Raw genomic sequence first — 18219 nt, forward strand, 5'->3', positions numbered from 1 at the left:
GGATTCAAGAATCAAACACCTAGTCGAGACAAACTGGAGCCAACTATCCATGACGAGCTAAGTAAACTATAAAGTTTATATAATAATCCTCGCTACTCTCAAATTTTCATAAAAGGCTAATGTGGACAGTAGATGGAATTTCAATGTTAAAATAGAAAGTAGATCTGAGTTTTGAATATTATGATTTAGATGGTGGTAATAATAATATTATCCGATTACATCTCCACGACAGAAGTATATCGGTGCTATCGATACATAGGCTGGGCAAGTGTCGATAATAAAGTATTGCGAGACCGCGTGTCCGATATATCTATGTTTCGATACATCGCTACTTCGAAGTGCCGGCCCCTGTAGCAGGGCTGTAACGTTTGTCCGGCGCTGGCCGCACACAGGTGGACATCGAGGCGGGCAGCCTGCGCGCCACCGGCGTGCGCTACGTGCTGGCCGGCTCCAACGCGACGCTGCGCGCGCGCGCCTCCCGTGACGTCATCCTGAGCGCGGGGGCGGTGGCCAGCCCGCAGCTGCTCATGCTGTCCGGCGTGGGTCCCAGCGAGTGGCTGCGGCCGCTCGGCATTCCCGTGCTCCGGGACCTCAGCGTCGGCTACAACCTGCAGGTGAGCACCAGCCGGCCTACTCACTGAGTGAGTGAGAACATCCGGTTATTTTGTACCCTTTCCAGCTGTGAATCCTTTTTCAATTGCGTGCAAAATCAAAACCTATCAAATGCCTATACTTGGGGCTACAGTCTAAGAACAGATCAAAATACACATGGGATATTATAATCGAAGGACGTTGGTCACACTATCGAACTTCACAGACGAAGATATGGTAATAAATGAAGCTAGTACAGCAGACATCCAGTGCTTCAGATGGCTGCGACGTATCACTGTGTATAGGGTGTCGCAATAGGAAAGGTTAGTATTCAGGAGCAAAAAACTCTGGTAAACATAGGCTCTAAAACGCGTACCGTACCTTAAGTGCTACCAGCACTTGTTCAATAAGAGGAGATTTGTATCGCAGCAACAAAGATCAACAAGTGCACCTTTACTAGATTTTCTGCTTCGAATGATCGTTCATGTCATGTTCCTGAATATTGATTATTCCTCCTGGGACACAATGTATAGTATTGTATGTCCACAAACTTCTAAGAGGTACTCTGACTGTTATACTAGAAACACTTGTTATGTCCGTGATTGAGAAGTTCAATGAACTGCCGTTAGATTATTGCAAGAGTAATTTGTTAAGGTCGTAGACTTTGGCCTAAGTGTGGCTATTCTCATACGTTTTACTGTTACATACATTTAAGAATGGCATCACAGCGGAAGCTGCATATTAATGGCAACAAAATAAGGGAAAGCTCGTATTTGTGTATTTAAACCGGGGACCTAGAAACGACGGAGAGACTTCGTCCCGCCGTAGCCCTCAGTGGTTCCCAACCCCACAACAGGCCACAGCAGCCCACCCACACCACTGCAGGCCCACACCGAATCCAGGGTTATTGCGCGGTTCGGCCCGCAGGGGATCCCACCGGGAACGTCTCACACCAGACGAGTGTAACCCCTACGCGTACGTGGAGACAGTGTTTGCGCAGCAATCACCGACACAGCCTAACTGAGGCGGAATAAGGGGAACCAGCCCGCATTCGCCAATGTAGATGAGAAATCGCCTTCAAAACCACCCACAGGCTGGCCGGTACACCGGACCTCGACACTAATCCGCCGGGCGGATTCGTGCCGGGGACCGGCACAGCTTCCCGCTCGGGAAGCAGCGCGTTAGACCGCGCGGCTAGCCGGGCGGGCTAAGAGGAAGTTTACTTCAACCAATGTGAAAAATGCCAGAATCTAATACAGAATCGCGTTTATTCAAATTTCCAAGTAGTTTGCGTCTCAATTATTTAATTACATTTATAGAACACGTTGCGACATACAGCCATCATCAGATGCCAATAAACAACAGTGCCCCCCCCCCCCCCCCATATAGAGTCTGATGTTGGAGCAATACCATCTGCGTCACAAACAACCAATATCATTTAACTGGATTTAAATAAATTAAATGAGCGAGCTAGAAAGGAATTGGAATGAAGACTGCACACCAGATCGCGAACTCGAACGTGGAATTTATTTCTCCTACTAGTTTTTTTCTCTGGTGAGTTCAGACAAGACGACAATAGGAGATTTTGAAAGGTAGTGCAGCAGAAGAATTCTGTGGATTATCTGGGTAGCTCCATACCTAATGAACAGCAAAAAAGGCGATCGTGTAATGGGACACATCGTGAGGCATCAAAGGAATGGTTAATTTGGTAATGGAAGGAACGGCAGTGTGTGGGGAAGGGAGGGGGGGGGGGGCGGGGAGAGGGAGGAGCAGGAAACTCTAGAGGTAGAGTAAGGGTTGCTTGTAGTAAGTATGTTCAACTGCACTTAGGAGACGAAAGTTATGTACCGAGGCACAGCGTAGACTAGCGTGGAGAGCCAAATCAGACCAGTCTTCGGATTGAAGATTATAGCAACGACAACAATAACAACATTAGCGCGATGCAGCGGTTGGTTGGTTGGTTTGGGGAAGGAGACCAGACAGCGAGGTCATCGGTCTCATCGGATTAGGGAAGGACGGGGAAGGAAGTCGGCCGTGCCCTTTGAAAGGAACCATCCCGGCATTTGCCTGGAGCGATTTAGGGAAATCACGGAAAACCTAAATCAGGATGGCCGGACGCGGGATTGAACCGTCGTCCTCCCGAATGCGAGTCCAGTGTCTAACCACTGCGCCATCTCGCTCGGTGATGCAGCAGGCTGTTGTTTTAGTTGGTTACGACAACGGATGATTAGATAAAATATATTTATATAACGTTATCGTGATGAATGCTGATAAGTCGTGTCTAACAATGTAGCGACTCCACCACAGGTTAAAGGAAAGAAAATCTGCGGCATCAACTTGGGATCCCGGTCCTGGTCCTCAGTGAACGATATGCGTGCAATTTGTACATTATTATTTACATTTTCCATATGTTTGACTCCGTTAAGTTTCAGAGAGAACTTACAGTTAGCTAGAAACACACATAACGAGTGTTAAAATGAAAATGTACGGAACGCTGTAGCAACCAAACCGGTTGAAGTCTGCAAACGCCGCTTTGGGATAACGTTGTGATACATCTGTGGACGAGAATGTAGTGTCGTCACTTTCGCCCTAAAAAACATCGAAGCTTTGCTCTCGGCAGGCTGTCGTCTTTTTCGACTCCCGACGTCCGCAACTAACCGAATTCCTCGAGCACGGGAAAACCTTTAACAGTGGCGTATAGTGTGAGACACTCCGCAGCTTACGCAAGTCCGAAAAAGAGAAAACGGCCTGGGCTGCTTGCGGAGGGAGCGCTTCGGCTCCACGATAACGCGCGACCACGACACGTCTCCAAGGTCACACAATGTGCAATGTCCAGGTTCAAGCGGTAGGAGCTCGAGCATCCGGCCTACAGCTCAGTCACGTCGCACGTCGCTCTGCTGTCCATGTGTCTGGTCCGCTGAAAAAAGAAAACATCTCAAAGGGAAGCGCTTCGACTCGGACGGCGAACTAGGGACACGGTGGAGCACTGGCTCCCGCCACAGACACAGGAATTCTGGGAACAAAGAATCCTCCGACTCGTGAAACAGTGGGTCAGTTGTGCTCAGGTCTCTGGTGAATACTTTTGAAAAAATACTTCAAGCGTACCCACAGTGTCGTTTCGTACTTTTCTTCTGAACTCTTCTCAGGTACATAGGAACGTTGAATGGTCTTCAAATTATTATGTCCTTATCATCGATCTCGAATCAGAAATGCGTACAGAGAGAAATGTATGTTTTACAGAATCACAAATTCTTTACTAAATGAGATACGCGAAACTGCGGTAAAAATAATTATCTTAAAGGTTCTTCTTATTGCACTACAGGCGTCCATCTTTGTTTCATATTACATATGTTGTGGTGGATTGCATATTCAGAGAAACACAGTTTCTTCTACGTCACATTTTGGCAGTACATCTATCCGACGTTTCCAAACTCTGCAGCGTACCTTTACAGACTAGCAACCCTGGTTGAAACGAAATAGAGGAAAAGGTCGCAGCTAGTCAGGAACTTTGCTGAAGTCTGAAAAAGTACAGGAGAGGCAGCGTCAGATTGATGCTTCGAGGTGAGGAAGAAGGCGTGCTCACCTGTGTCTGACGGCACAGGACCTCCTGGTGCGGGCAGTCAGCTTCGAGCTGTGAGGAAGGATGAGACAAGAGTTGCCTCTGTATCGAAACGACGGCCGGACAGTTTTGGTACAGTAGTAGGTAGTGGGATTACCGGTAGTATAATGACAGCATTGGTAGGGAGAGAAACAGAAATGAGAGAAAAATTGCGAGCCGACGACTTCTCTTTTTTGTTTGTTGTCTGTTTGTTTGTTTTGCACATAATAAGAACCGCACATCGTACAGTATTAGACTACCGCGTACTTCATCATGATCGAAGGTAGGAGTTTCCTGTTGTTATTCATAAGTTTCGAAAGTTGTTTATGAATAACAAAAAAAAAAGGTTCAAATGGCTCTCAGCACTATGGGACTTAACATCTGAGGTCATCAGTCTCCTAGAACTTAGAACTACTTAAACCTAACTAGCCTAAGGACATCACACACATCCATGCCCGAGGCAGGATTCGAACCTGCGACCGTAGCGGTCGCGCGGTTCCGGACTGAAGCGCCTGGAACCGCTCGCCCAAAGCGGCCGGCTATGAATGACAGAAACACGTTTTATGTAGCTCGATGACGTATTCATGTGACGTCTGATATGTTTTTGTTTTCCGTTTTTTATTCCTAATTTTATCTTCAAGGAAACTCCGCTTTCTAGCTCTATTTGATAAATCAAATTTTCTTTTTATTTTCATCTTTATTACAAAGCCCCTCTTTTTCACGTTACAAAACAACACGTTTGAAAAGAACCTAAATTAAATATCGACAATTTCAATTTTGCTATAAATAGTGTTTATTTTGAAGAAACAGACAGGATAACTGTGTAGAACACTACGTTACGGGGCCATTCATGCACTATGTGATCAAAAGTACCCGGACACCCCCAAAAACATACGTTTTTCATATTAGATGCATTGTCCTGCCACCTACTGCCAGGTACTCCATATCAGCGACCTCAGTAGTCATTAGACATCGTGAGAGAGCAGAATGGGGCGCTCCCCGGAACTCACCGACTTCGAACGTGGTCGGGTGATTGGATGTCACTCGTGTCATACTTCTGCACGAGAGATTTCAACACTCCTAAACGTCCTTAGGTCCACTGTTTCCGATGTGACACTGAAGTGGAAACGTGAAGGGATAAGTACAGCACAAAAGCGCACACGCCGACCACGTCTGGTGTCTGGCAGAGACCGCCGACAGTTGAAGAGGGTCGTAATGTGTAATAGGCCGACATCTATCCAGACCGTCACACAGCAATTCCAAACTGCATCAGGATCCACTGCAACTACTATGACAGATAGCATAGAGGCGAGAAAACTTGAATTTCATGGTCAAGCGGCTCCTCATATGTAACACATCACGCCGGTAAATAACAAACGACGCCTCGCTTGGTGTAAGGAACGTAAAAATTTGACGATCGAACAGCGCGAAAACGTTGTGTAGAATGACGATTCATGTGGAGTGGCGATCCGATGGCACGGTGTGGGTATAGTGAATGCCCGGTGAACGTTATCGGCCAGCGTGTGTAGCGCCAGCAGTAAAATTCGGAAGGTGGTGGTGTTATGGTGTGGTCTTGTTTTTCATTGAGGGGACTTGCACCCCTTGTTGTTTTGCGTGGGACTATCACAGAACAGGCCTACATTGATGTTTTAAGCACCTTCTTGCTTTCCACTGTTAAGAGCAATTCGGGAATGGCGATTGCATCTTTCAACACGATCGAGCACCTGTTCAATATGCACGGTTTGTTGCGGAGTGGTTACACGACAATAACATCCCTGTAGTGGACTGGCCTGCACAGAGTCCTGACCTGAATCCTATACAATAGGTTTGGGATGTTTTGAAACGCCGACTTCGTGCGAAGACTCACCGACCGACATCGATACCTCTCCTCAGTGCAGCGTTCCGTGAAGAATGGGCTGCCATTCCCAAAGAAACCCTCCAGCACCTGATTGAACGTATGCCTGCGAGAGTGGAAGCTGTCATCAAGGCTAAGGTTGGGCCAACAGCATATTGAATTTCGGCATTACAGATGGAGGGCGCAACGAATTTATAAGTCATTTTTAGCCAGGTGTCCCCATACTTTTGATCACATAGTGTATATCCCGTCATAAATGTCACAGTTCTTAGTAACTGACGGAAAGTCATCGAGTAAAGGAGGAGTAATATCTGGCGTTCCCCATGGAAGTGTTATACGCCCTCTGCTTTTTCCGATCCACACAAACGATTTGCAAGACGACCTGAGCAGCCCTCTTAGATTATTAGTAGATGATGTTATCGTTTATCGTGTTATAAAGTTATCAGAGGATCAAAACCAACTGAAAAATTACTTAGACAAGACATCTGTACAGTGTGAATAGGGCCATTTGGCTCTACATAATGAAAAGTTTATAGTCACCGACAAGGATACTAAAAGGAATCCGCTAAATTTCGGTTACACGATAAGTCTCACAAATTTAAAAGCTTTGATTTCAATCAAATACTTAGGGATTAGAGTTACGAATAACTTGAACTGCAGCGACCACGTAGATAATGTTGTGGAAAAGTAAACCAGAGACTGCGGTTTATTGGCAAAACACGCAGAAAATGCAACAGATCTACTAAAGAGGTGCTCTTCTGGAATATTTTTTTATTTCTTTACTCTTAACGATGTTCATCATACAACAAACCCACCTCCTAAATGATTAGTGGGTCCTACAGTTTACTAAAATTTCACATGGTGCTTGATATACAGTAGCGTTCCTTAGTCTTAATGGGCAAGCTGACTAAGTAATTGTTCTAGGAGAAACTACAAGTTATTCCTCTTATCTTCTGTACCACAAAGTACTGCAGCGTTACAGATGTGCCAGAACAAGTATAAAACTACTTTAGTAGCCACGACCACCGAACTAACCCCAGTGGGCGTGCCCCTCGCACTGGGCTGGCCCTAGAAGCTGTACTGTCGCGGCAGGGTCCTGAAATGCTAGTTTTGCAAACCTTTATTTACTAAAAATTCGCCTATGAGTAACTGTCGTAACCTAGTGCAGAATCGTTTGGTGTGCGACGCACCTCCCTCCTAGTCCGCGACGTGGCAGATTCCGACCGTAACGGCGGTCGGCCAGTGCACGAAGCGGCGGAATATTGTGGGTGCGTGATTTCTTATTTTGGTAATCTTATACTTTCATTGATTGTCCTTCAGGCTTGGTGGAAAACTCGTTCGCCAAGCTGTTAAGAATCTCAAAAGTATTTTGCTGTCTCAGTAGGTAATAGCCGGGTAGTTTACATGTCCTGAGAGATAGTGCAACAGACCTCTGACTGGTCGAAAATATGTGAGTTTCAGTCGCTCAGAGATACTTGATAAAAAGTGGAAAGTCCTGCGTCCCGTCCCGTCCCGTCTTTCTCCTGAGTCGCTTGCCTTAATTCCCTCCCGCGTCGTCTGATCGAGATTTTATCCCCTACCCGAACCCCCACAAAATCTGCCGTCTTTTCAGTTTTCCGCCTAATTATCCAATACTGCTGTGCAGTATGGGATCTGCATCAGATACGATTGACGGAAGACATCGAGAAAATTCGAGGAAGGGCAGCTCGTTTTTTACTGTCGCGGATGTGACACGTGAATTGGGGAGGTAATCATTAAAACAAAGGCGTAGCTCGTTGCGGCAGCGTCTTCTCATGAAATTTCAATCACCAACTTTCTACTCAGAGTGTGAAAATATTTTGTTGGCGCTCACCTATATAGGGAGGAATGACCATCGTAACAAAATAACAGAGCTTGCACTGAAAGATTTAAGAGTTCGTTTTTACCACGCGCTGTTCGAGAGTGGAAAGGTTGAGAAATAGCTTCAAAGTGTTTAAATGAACAGACCGTCATTTGACTGTGTTGTTTTTTATTTAATTATGACCCAGGTTTCGGCCTTTTATGCCATTTTCAAGCGCTTGTATGTTAATGACGTAAACTCAAGCACCTGAAAGTTACATAAAAGGCCGAAACCTGGGTCCTAATTACATAAACAACAATGCAATCAAACAGCAAAGTGTTCATCTAAAAATTATTGTATGACTGTTGCGCAGCAACAACAAAAACTGTTTACCTTGAAAGTCTTCCGATGGACCCTCTGCCAGATACTTCACTGTGAATTGCAGACTAGTCGCGCCGCGACACGTTACTTTTTTACCGCCCTGCCAGTGTCCAGAAATGTTCATTTGTCTAGCTAAAAGCTGTGGTAGAAAATACTGGACCACTACTGTCTACTGCAGGTCGCAACATACATAGAATTGTTCGGTAAACGGGATGTGGCTAGCTACTGAAATAAAAGTTTTAACTTGGCAATGTAAATTTTCAGGTGTATTTTTACTATAAAGATCACAGTTAACACTGCCAAGTCCGTACTAAGTGTCTACACAATGTAAAGTTCCCACGCACACCACAATCACACACGTAGCCAGTTTATGGTATTTACACCCGTTACCGGAGTTAATAGAGTTCACTGGATCGTTTAGTTATGAAAATGCTCGCTCAAATGTTGTGCACTCTGCTCTACACGTAATACCTGTTCCAGTCTTAGATCGCACAACACGCCACCCGGTTTTAACCAACAGTCAAAAGCAATAATTTTGATATTCCGTCCGAAATTCCACACGACTTGCACTATACCGTTCACTTAAATACACTTTGTACTACTTCGCGAACTCGTAATTAGCATTTTTCCGCGATTTTACAGTACTTTCGTCGGAGCTGCTTTCAATGACATGTTACTAGTTCGAACCCTCAGCCCGGACCGACCTAGATCACACCAAAGGCCTTGTTCTCAGCATAGATTCGCGCGAGCCTGCACTTTTCTGATTGGCTGATATCACAAACAGCGAATCAGGTTGCTGTATTATCGCGCAGTAACCTGCGCTTTACTTCAATGACCAATCATAGTAAAACATTTCTTTCCATGGCAATTGCTAAATAAATAAATTTAGAAAAGTATCAAATATAAAATTATTCCTTCTGAAATTACCGATTAATTTGTGTTCTACTCACGATTTATTAGTACCATAAACTGACTGCACATTTAATTATAGCAAGTCCCCTGTATAGTTTGACTGTACTTTGTGAATAAACAAAACAATTTTCATTTACTTCTGTTCTTCTTCACTCATACAACACTCACACTGCTAATTACTACACATATAAAACTATTATAATTATGCAAATACATTAAATATTAGTCAAACATAACTTTACAACATTGTTTTGACTACGACTGCTAGCACTGTCCGTCAACTGCCGACCCCTGCCGCCTACTAGTACAACTACGTGCAGCTCTGTAACTCAGGTCCATGTCAGCTGGTGACATCTGTCGATGACTCGTGCCTATAACGATGTCGTCCTAACAAGTGACAGGAGCGATGCGAAGGCACTACGCCTCATAGTTATGTACATTTAGTAGATGTAGATCCTTACTCAGTTTCTAGGGTGTTCATCGCTTCCGATTTCTAGGGGAATCTAATAAGACACTGATCGTATGTGCAAAAAGAGCGATTGGAATGAGATAACGCCCGACACGTATGCAACACATCTAACGCACCGGTAACTCGGTTGCGATCTGACCAGGGGTACTGTAAAAAGTACCGCAGTCTACGCTTACTTGTGATGGCCTGCGCTAACTTGACAAGTGTGCATGAGACTGACTGGAGCGCCGCTCCGTGCCGGCAGGACCTGGTGAGCTCCGGCGGCGTGACGCTGGTGCTGGAGCAGACCGCGACGGCGCCGCGCCAACCCCGCCAGCAGCTGGTCGACCTGGCCAGGTACATCCAGCTGGGCAACGGGCCGCTCTCCGCCACCGGCGTCCACCAGGTACCACTCGCTCACTGCCTCGCTCCGTCTTCCCTCCACTTTTACTATTTAGTCTTCCTGCTGCTCCTTCATTGACCTTCCCTCTTCTTCTTCATCATCTCCTCCGTCAGTAGCATTCTACTCAACATGCTGCTCGCATTTCTCATCATTTTTGTTTTGCGTCAATTATTTCTGCGTTCAATGCTACTAACTTTATCCCTTTGTGACGTTTCGATTCGATGATTCTGACCTTCACCCACATGCTTCCACTTGGAAACTCTTAAATGTTGCACTTCTTCTTATCCTCCTCGCTTATTTCGTCACTTAACTCTTTCTTAGGTTTATAACCAAACGAGGAACTGTAACTCTAGCTACAGTGCTCCTATGCCCTCTTCACATCTACATTACAATGGTGCAGCGAGCATAAACCTCCTTTGAATCTGTTAAATTTGTTCTCATATTGCAGTATTTTAATTTATGCAATTTCTAGGTTACATCGATTCGCTAGTTTTTACATTTGCGTATCTCATTTTCACATCGTGCAATAAAGATACAGACAGAATGAGATTTTCACTCTGCAGCGGAGTGTGCGCTGATGTGAAACTTCCTGGCAGATTAAAACTGTGTGCTGGACCGAGACTCGAACTCGGGACCTTTGCCTTTCGCGGGCAAGTGCTCTACCAACTGAGCTACCCAAGCACGACTCACGCCCCGTCCTCACAGCTTTTACTTCTGCCAGTACCTCGCCTCCTACCTTCCAAACTTTACAGAAGCTCTCCTGCGAAACTTGCAGAACTAGCACTCCTGAAAGAAAGGATATTGCGGAGACATGGCTTAGCCACAGCCTGGGGGATGTTTCCAGAATGAGATTTTCACTCTGCAGCTTTCAGGAGTGCTAGTCCTGCAAGTTTCGCAGGAGAGCTTCTGTAAAGTTTGGAAGGTAGGAGGCGAGGTACTGGCAGAAGTAAAAGCTTCACGTGAGGACGGGGCGTGAGTCGTCCTTGGGTAGCTCAGTTGGTAGAGCACTTGCCCGCGAAAGGCAAAGGTCCCGAGTTCGAGTCTCGGTCCGCTACACAGTTTTAATCTGCCAGGAAGTTTCAAGATTCAGACACTTCATTAACATACTGTTTGTAAAAAAAAAAAAATAAATAAAGAGCTGTGTACGTTCATAGTTATGTGTCACTGCATATGGGTGTCGGTTTTATTTTTGAACCTGTATCATTTAAAGCTTGGTTATTAAACAGTGGCCTGCAGAAGTACACATTAGTAATTGATAGCATATCTTTTGTTTTTTATATTGTCCATCCTCAAGACTCTCTCGTGGAACTTAATTGCTCCTATTTATACTTTTTCTTATTACTCTGTCACCTGAGTAATATCATAAAATCTCTCGGTTAATGTACCATCAGAACTCCTCTTAAATTCGTTTTATTACCGAAAACGTAGATACCAGGTAGTCGAAATGGTAAAAGCTGTGAAAAATAGTTTATTACAACATCCCACAAAACAGTCTCCAAGACACAAAACATGATATGCTTGATGTCATGAAGTGCTTAACGGCAGGAGTCCTTGTAAAATTCCGCCGTCAAAACATTCAACTTCAAAAACAGAGAAAAGCCATATCAAAACACGCACAGCTAAACAATAAAAAAAAGGAAAACACTGTACTATGCGGAAGGCGGATATTTTAAAAATCACACTTTATGTAGCTATAATGCGACAGACATAAGAAATGCTTACGTCTGATTAATTTTTTTATACCACAGTTTCAATTACACCCTATTTTCGTTAAAACACACGGTCACAGCGTTTTTGTGCCACATGCATGCGCCCTCCAATGAAAAAGATTTTCTGTTACTAGGAGGAATGTGGTGCACGTGTATAACACACGTGACTGTTGCACATGTGAATCAGTTTTCTCGTAGCAATATAAAAGGAACCCCATTGTAGGCTACAAGAAGATGGCACAAATATGACAAAATGGTCATGGAATAACCACAACACGGCCAGTTGATTTATTTGTTTGCAAAAATGCGTTCCACGAGACTCTTCCACGCTTAGTTCGTATGCCTAATAATGGAATAATTGAATATCGCGTGTAGTTGACGTGAGGAATTTTATGGTATTACTTTTATGATATTCGACAATGCCGCGAAAGCTTTTGTCGGAGTTACAACTTTCCCTGGCTGCTTACTAACTTTGTCGTGAGAAGCATCTGATATGCAGAGTGGGTTATTTTCTCATATAATGAAGTTCATATTTCTGTATCTGATGTAATTTTCGCTCAGTATTTTATTTTTGCAAGTGCTAGTAAAATAAAACTCAATCCTATTTACAGAATTTACGACTGAAACACACGAACGCTTTTGACTGAGGGTTTCAGTATCCTGATCAGCCAGACAGTACACTTCAGCTGTCTCGCCTGTCCCGAGCACTCGTGGACGCACAGCCGGGCTGTTGGGTGTTAATTGATCGCTGACCTCTTCACAACGGCCTAGGGGTCGAAATGGGTTCTTACAACAAGTACTTTTTTATGCATCTGAAGCTGCTATTTAATTTAGCTGCAATAAGTTGTACGATGTCCTGATTTACTTTTAAGTGATACATTTTTACTTTGTTTATTATCAGGAAATATATTATGAGCTCAAAAATGGTTCAAATGGCTCTGAGCACTATGGGACTTAACATCTGAGGTCATCAGTCCCCTAGAACTTAGAACTACTTAAACCTAACCAACCTAAGGACATCACACACATCCATGCCCAAGGCAAGATTCGAAACTGCGACCGAAGCGGTCGTGCGGTTCCAGACTGAAGCGCCTAGAACCGCTCGGCCACACGGCCGGCTACTATGAGCTCTTCTAGCTTTGTTCAGTTCTTTGCACCCACGTTGACTCTTGCATCTTCCAGATTTTTAGCATACATGTACCTCACACTTACATAGACGGGCCACACTCCAGGAATCACGAACAGGTCTTCAGCCGGAGTTGTCCTGAAAACTCCAGGGAAGGGGAATAATACTAGTCAGATTCTCCATTTGGGTGTAGGTGGTGCTGACGGTTCCGAAATAACATTGGATAAATTTTCTATTTGTGTGCACATGGTGTCAGTAACAGTGGAGTCAATTGCTTATTAATATTCGTACTGCATATACTACTAGAGAAATATGTTGTTTCATCACGATACACATTTCGTTTCATTCCGCCAGTGATAGGTTTCTCTCGTTCATTTCTTACTTACAGTATGGATGTGATGTCTGCATGGTTGCTTCACTAGAATGAAAGGAAGAGGGGTGACAGTGAAGCACAACAAGGCTGACATATTGCCTTACTGGTCTACATTTACATCTTCATGATCGCTCTGCATTTCAAAATTAAGTGCCGGCAGAGTGTTCATCAAACCACCTTCAAGCTGTTTTTTTTTTACCGTTCCACTAGCGAACAGCGCGCGGAGAGTTTTAATTTCTCTTATTTTATCGCGATGATCATTTCTGGCATGTATGTTGGCGCCAAGAAAATATTTTCGTATTCTGGGGAGAAAGTTGGCGACTGAAATTTCACGAGACGATCCTGCCGCCACGGAAAACACCTCTGTTTCAATGATTGCCACCACAGTTTGTGTATTATACTCGCTGCACTCTCTCTTCTGTCTATTTGATCTTTTTGGATGTCCTCCGTCATTCCTACGTGATGAGGATCACATACCGCACAAGAATACTCCAGAAGGGCACGGACAAGCGCGGTACACTTATCGAACGGCCCGTAACACTAACCGTGGGCAGTCGCAGAGCGGAAGGACACCACGGGAGGGAGTGTCCCCCGCTTTCCGCCTCATCGCCCGCAGGCATTCTTCTCAGCTGATTACTGCAGCTGGACGGGGTGGCCGAGCCGTTCTAGGCGCCACAGTCTGGAACCGCGCGACCCTGTCGTGACATCGTTCAAACTCAATAAGGTGTTGATAACTGCGTCTTTGTCGCCTGTAAACATTCTTCGACTATTATGCACTCACCACATCCAATACTCGTACTGTGTACACAAGTACTGAAACGCGGTGTTTGGTCAAAATACACTTTCGTTTTATCCCGCCAATGGAAGGCTTTTACCGTCCATTTCTTGCTACATGCATGTTTCACTAGAATTTGCCTCTTTCTGTTTGGCCCTGTACATAGAAAATGTAGGGAAGCGTCCTGGGACCTTTGCTGTTCCTGATCTATATAAATGACCTGGGTGACAATCTGAGAAGTTCTCTTAGGTTGTTCGCAGATGATGCTGTAATTTACCGTCTAGTAAGGTCATCCGAAGACCAGTATCAGTTGCAAAGCGATTTAGAAAAGATTGATGTATGGTGTGGCAGGTGGCAGTTGACGCTAAATAACGAAAAGTGTGAGGTGATCCACGCGAGTTCCAAAATAAATCTGTTGGAATTCGATTACTCGATAAATAGTACAATTCTCAAGGCTGTCAATTCAACTAAGTACCTGGGTGTTAAAATTACGAACAACTTCAGTTGGAGAGACCACATAGATAATATTGTGGGGAAGGCGAGTCAAAGGTTGCGTTTCATTGGCAGGACACTAAAAGATGCAACAAGTCCACTAAAGAGACAGCTTACACTACACTCGTTCGTCCTCTGTTAGAATATTGCTGCGCGGTGGGGGATCCTTACCAGGTTGGATTGACGGAGGATATCGAAAGGGTGCAAAAAAGGGCAGCTCGTTTTGTATTATCACGTAATAGGGGAGAGAGTGTGGCAGATATGATACGCGACTTGGGATGGAAGTCATTACAGCAAAGACGTTTTTCGTCACGGCGAGATATATTTACGAAATTTCAGTCACCAACTTTCTCCTCCGAATGCGAAAATATTTTGTTGAGCCCAACCTACATAGGTAGGAATGATCATCAAAATAAAATAAGAGAAATCAGAGCTCGAACAGAAAGGTTTAGGTGTTCGTTTTTCCCATGCGCTGTTCTGGAGTGGAATGGTAGAGAGATAGTACGATTGTGGTTCGATGAACCCTCTGCCAAGCACTTAAATGTGAATTGCAGAGTAATCATGTATATGTAGATGAAAGAGAAATAGGACGACAGTGAAACATATAAAAGCTGACATTGATGTACTGGTAGATTAGTACTTCTCGAATAGCCCATAACATTGACGGTGGGCAGCCGCAGGATGGAAGGAAAGGACGTTCTTCTCAGGTGGCTACTGTACTTGTCTCTCTGCTAGTCTCCTCGATGCACTCACTGCCTTGTACGGCGACCGCCGCCATAACGAGCCCCTCTGCGGCAGGTGACGGCGTTCATGCGGTCGCAGTACGCGAAGCTGCCGCAGCACTACCCGGACATCCAGTTCCTGTTCGAGTCCGAGCTGGTGCCGGTGAACGGCTCGGCCGGCGCGCCGCAGACGGCTCCCGCGGCCAACGCGTCCTGCTTCAGCGCCGCCATCGACAACGCGACGCGGGCCCTGGAGGCGCGGCTGCGCGCCAACGCCACAGCCGCCTCTAATGCCACAGCCCCCTCCAACGCCACGGCGCCCGCGCCGCGATGCCACAGCAACGCCACGGCGCAGCCGCTGGCCTACTACAACCGCATCGTGGTGCGGCCGGCGGTGTTGCGGCCGCGCAGCCGCGGCATCGTCAGGATCAACACGACGGACCCGCTGCGGCCGCCGCAGATCTTCCCCGGCTACTTCTCGGAGCGGCGCGACCTCTACGTGCTGATCGAGGCGCTGCTGGTGGGGGCGCGCCTGTCGCAGACGCGCGCGCTGCGCAGCCTGGGGGTCGCGCTGGACCCCACGCCGCTGCCGCGCTGCCGCAGCTTCGTGTTCGGCTCGTTCGCCTACTGGCAGTGCGTGGCGCTGCAGTACACGAGGACGATGCACCACCCGGCGGGCACCTGCAAGATGGGCGCCGACTTCGACCCCAACGCCGTCGTGGACGCCGAGCTGCGCGTGCGCGGCGTGCAGGGCCTGCGCGTCGTCGACGCCTCCGTCATGCCGTTCGTCGTCAGCGCCGCCTCCAGCGCGCCCGTCGTCATGATCGCCGAGAAGGCGGCCGACATGATCAAGCGCCGCTGGCTCTGGCTGGACAACTCGACGCTCGTCAACACCACGGCGGCCAACGCGACGGCGGACGTGCCCGCGATGCCCAAGAGGGTGCCGCCCAAGAACGCCACCGGGAGGCCCACAAGCACTGGCAAGATGGTGCCAAACCTGCTGGGTATCGTGACTCCAATGCCTTCGGGTGGCAACAAAACTGCCGGAGACAAGGACACTTCCAAAAATGAAGTCAAGGAATCTACAATGTGGTGGCCCTTCTCCAACATACCTTGGCAGAAACTGAAAATATGGTGAAGCTTCGTCGGTCTCGCATCACTGATATATTCCTTGACAAGAAAACTGTAACCGAATCACCGTATTACAAACAGACAACGCGTTATGTATCGATGCTCGGGAAGTCGTTCGACGCAAGTACGTGCCTGAACGTCATTACATAAATTTCAGAACTCAGAGATACATGCTGTTGGAACGGAAGCAATTTCCGCCGATCACCTCAACAACAAAGTGTACGAAACGGCTGTATCAGACAGAGGAATGTCGTTGCTCACGTACACATACAGTCGCTGCAATCCAATCCACAGTGGGTGACTCCACATTCAATGGTAGCACAGGTGATTACTACAGGGAAAATGACTACGTCCGTGCGCGTTGTAAATAATCTGATTATATCTTTGTGGACTCTGTGAAGCAATATTTGGGTAATAATGTTTACACATTCCATCTAGAAAAAAAGATTCCGGAATGTATAATTAATGCCTTTGTGAGGAACTAGACATCTTTCACAACTGTCTGCTACTTCACATTTTGTATCATCTCCCTTACACTGTCTAAGCTTCTCATTCGTTCTGTTGGCTGACTTTGTAGAATATTTATTTCTCTTTTCAGTACATATAATTCAGATTCCACACACCTGAACAATATTCACAGCATACACCATGCAAATGTTTTATACTCAATCTCGGTAGTTGGATTTATCTTCAACTGCGCCTACGTGTTTGATCTTCTTCATAAACGCAAACATTTCTAACTCCTGCGTTTTTAGAATAACATAATTTACTTAAGTTGTGGCTTGTTGTTGTTGTTGTTGTTGTTGTACTCTTTTCAGTTCGAAGAATGGTTTTATGCAGCTCTCCATGCTACTCTATCTATGAGCTCAGGCTCATAATCTCCGAACAAATATTGCAACCTACATCCTTATGAGTGTGCTCACTGTCTCTTGGTCTCCCCACACTCCCCTCCAACAGTAAGTTGGTATCCCTTGATGTCTCAGAATGTGTCCTACCAACCGATTCCTTCTTTTGCTCAAATTGCGTTACAAATTTCTGTTCTCCTCTGTTCTATACAGTACCTCCTGATTAATTGCGTGATCAACCCATCGAGTCTTCATTCTTCTGTTGCACCACATTTCAAAGGCTTCTATTCTGTTTTCGTCTAAATTGTTTATGTCCACGTTTCACTTCCATACATGGCTACATGCCTAGACAAGTAGTTCAAGAAAAGATTTCCTAATACTTACACCTGTATTGGATGTTAACAAATTTCTCTTCTTCAGAAATGCTTTTCTTGCCGTTGCCAGTGTACATTCTATATATTCTCTACTTTAGCCATGACCAGTTATTTTTCTGCCTAAATAGCAAGACTCATCTACTACTTTAAATGCCTCATTTCCCAATTTCATTCCCTCAGCGTTACCTAGTTTAATTCGACTACATTTCTTTATCGTTGTTTTACTTTTACTGGTGTTATGTGCTTTGAAGACAATCTTCCCTCAACTGCTCTTCCAAGTCCTCTGCTGTCTCCGACACAATTACAATGTCATCGACAAACCTCAAAGTTTTTATTTCTTTTCCCTTTTCCTACTCATTTCTTCTTTGGTTTCTTTTATTGCTTCTTCAATGTTCAGATTGAATATCATTGGGAATAGGCTACAGCCCTGTCTCACTCTCTTCTCAACCACAGCTTCTCTTTCATGACCCTCGACTCTTATAACTGCCATCTAGTTTCTATACAAGTTGTAAATAGCCTTTCGCTCATTGTATTTTATCCTTGCTACTTTCAGAATTTCAAGAGTATTCCAGGCAATGTTGTCAAAAGCTCTCTCTAAGGCTACAAATGCTACAAACTTAGATTTGCCTTTCCTTATCGTAAGGTCAAGTATTGCTTCGCGTGTT

General features: G+C 45.5%; 1 protein-coding gene and 1 non-coding gene across 2 annotated transcripts in view; one reads left to right on the plus strand and one right to left on the minus strand.

The window, feature by feature from the left end:
* LOC124711474 overlaps positions 1–17899 on the plus strand; it is a 188093-nt gene extending 170194 nt beyond the window's left edge. Inside the window, exons 12-15 of the mRNA XM_047241580.1 lie at positions 393–614; positions 9870–10010; positions 15281–15447; positions 15544–17899. Of these exons, the coding sequence (XP_047097536.1) occupies positions 393–614; positions 9870–10010; positions 15281–15447; positions 15544–16342 (1329 nt within the window). The 3' untranslated portion in view covers positions 16343–17899. The remainder of the gene's footprint in view (positions 1–392; positions 615–9869; positions 10011–15280; positions 15448–15543) is intronic.
* Trnas-cga lies at positions 10615–10689 on the minus strand. The gene has a single exon. It is a non-coding gene; the product is annotated as a tRNA-Ser (tRNA).
* Positions 17900–18219: the final 320 nt, after the last annotated feature.

The sequence above is a fragment of the Schistocerca piceifrons genome, chromosome 8, assembly GCF_021461385.2.
Source record: "Schistocerca piceifrons isolate TAMUIC-IGC-003096 chromosome 8, iqSchPice1.1, whole genome shotgun sequence".
Lineage (NCBI taxonomy): Eukaryota > Metazoa > Arthropoda > Insecta > Orthoptera > Acrididae > Schistocerca > Schistocerca piceifrons.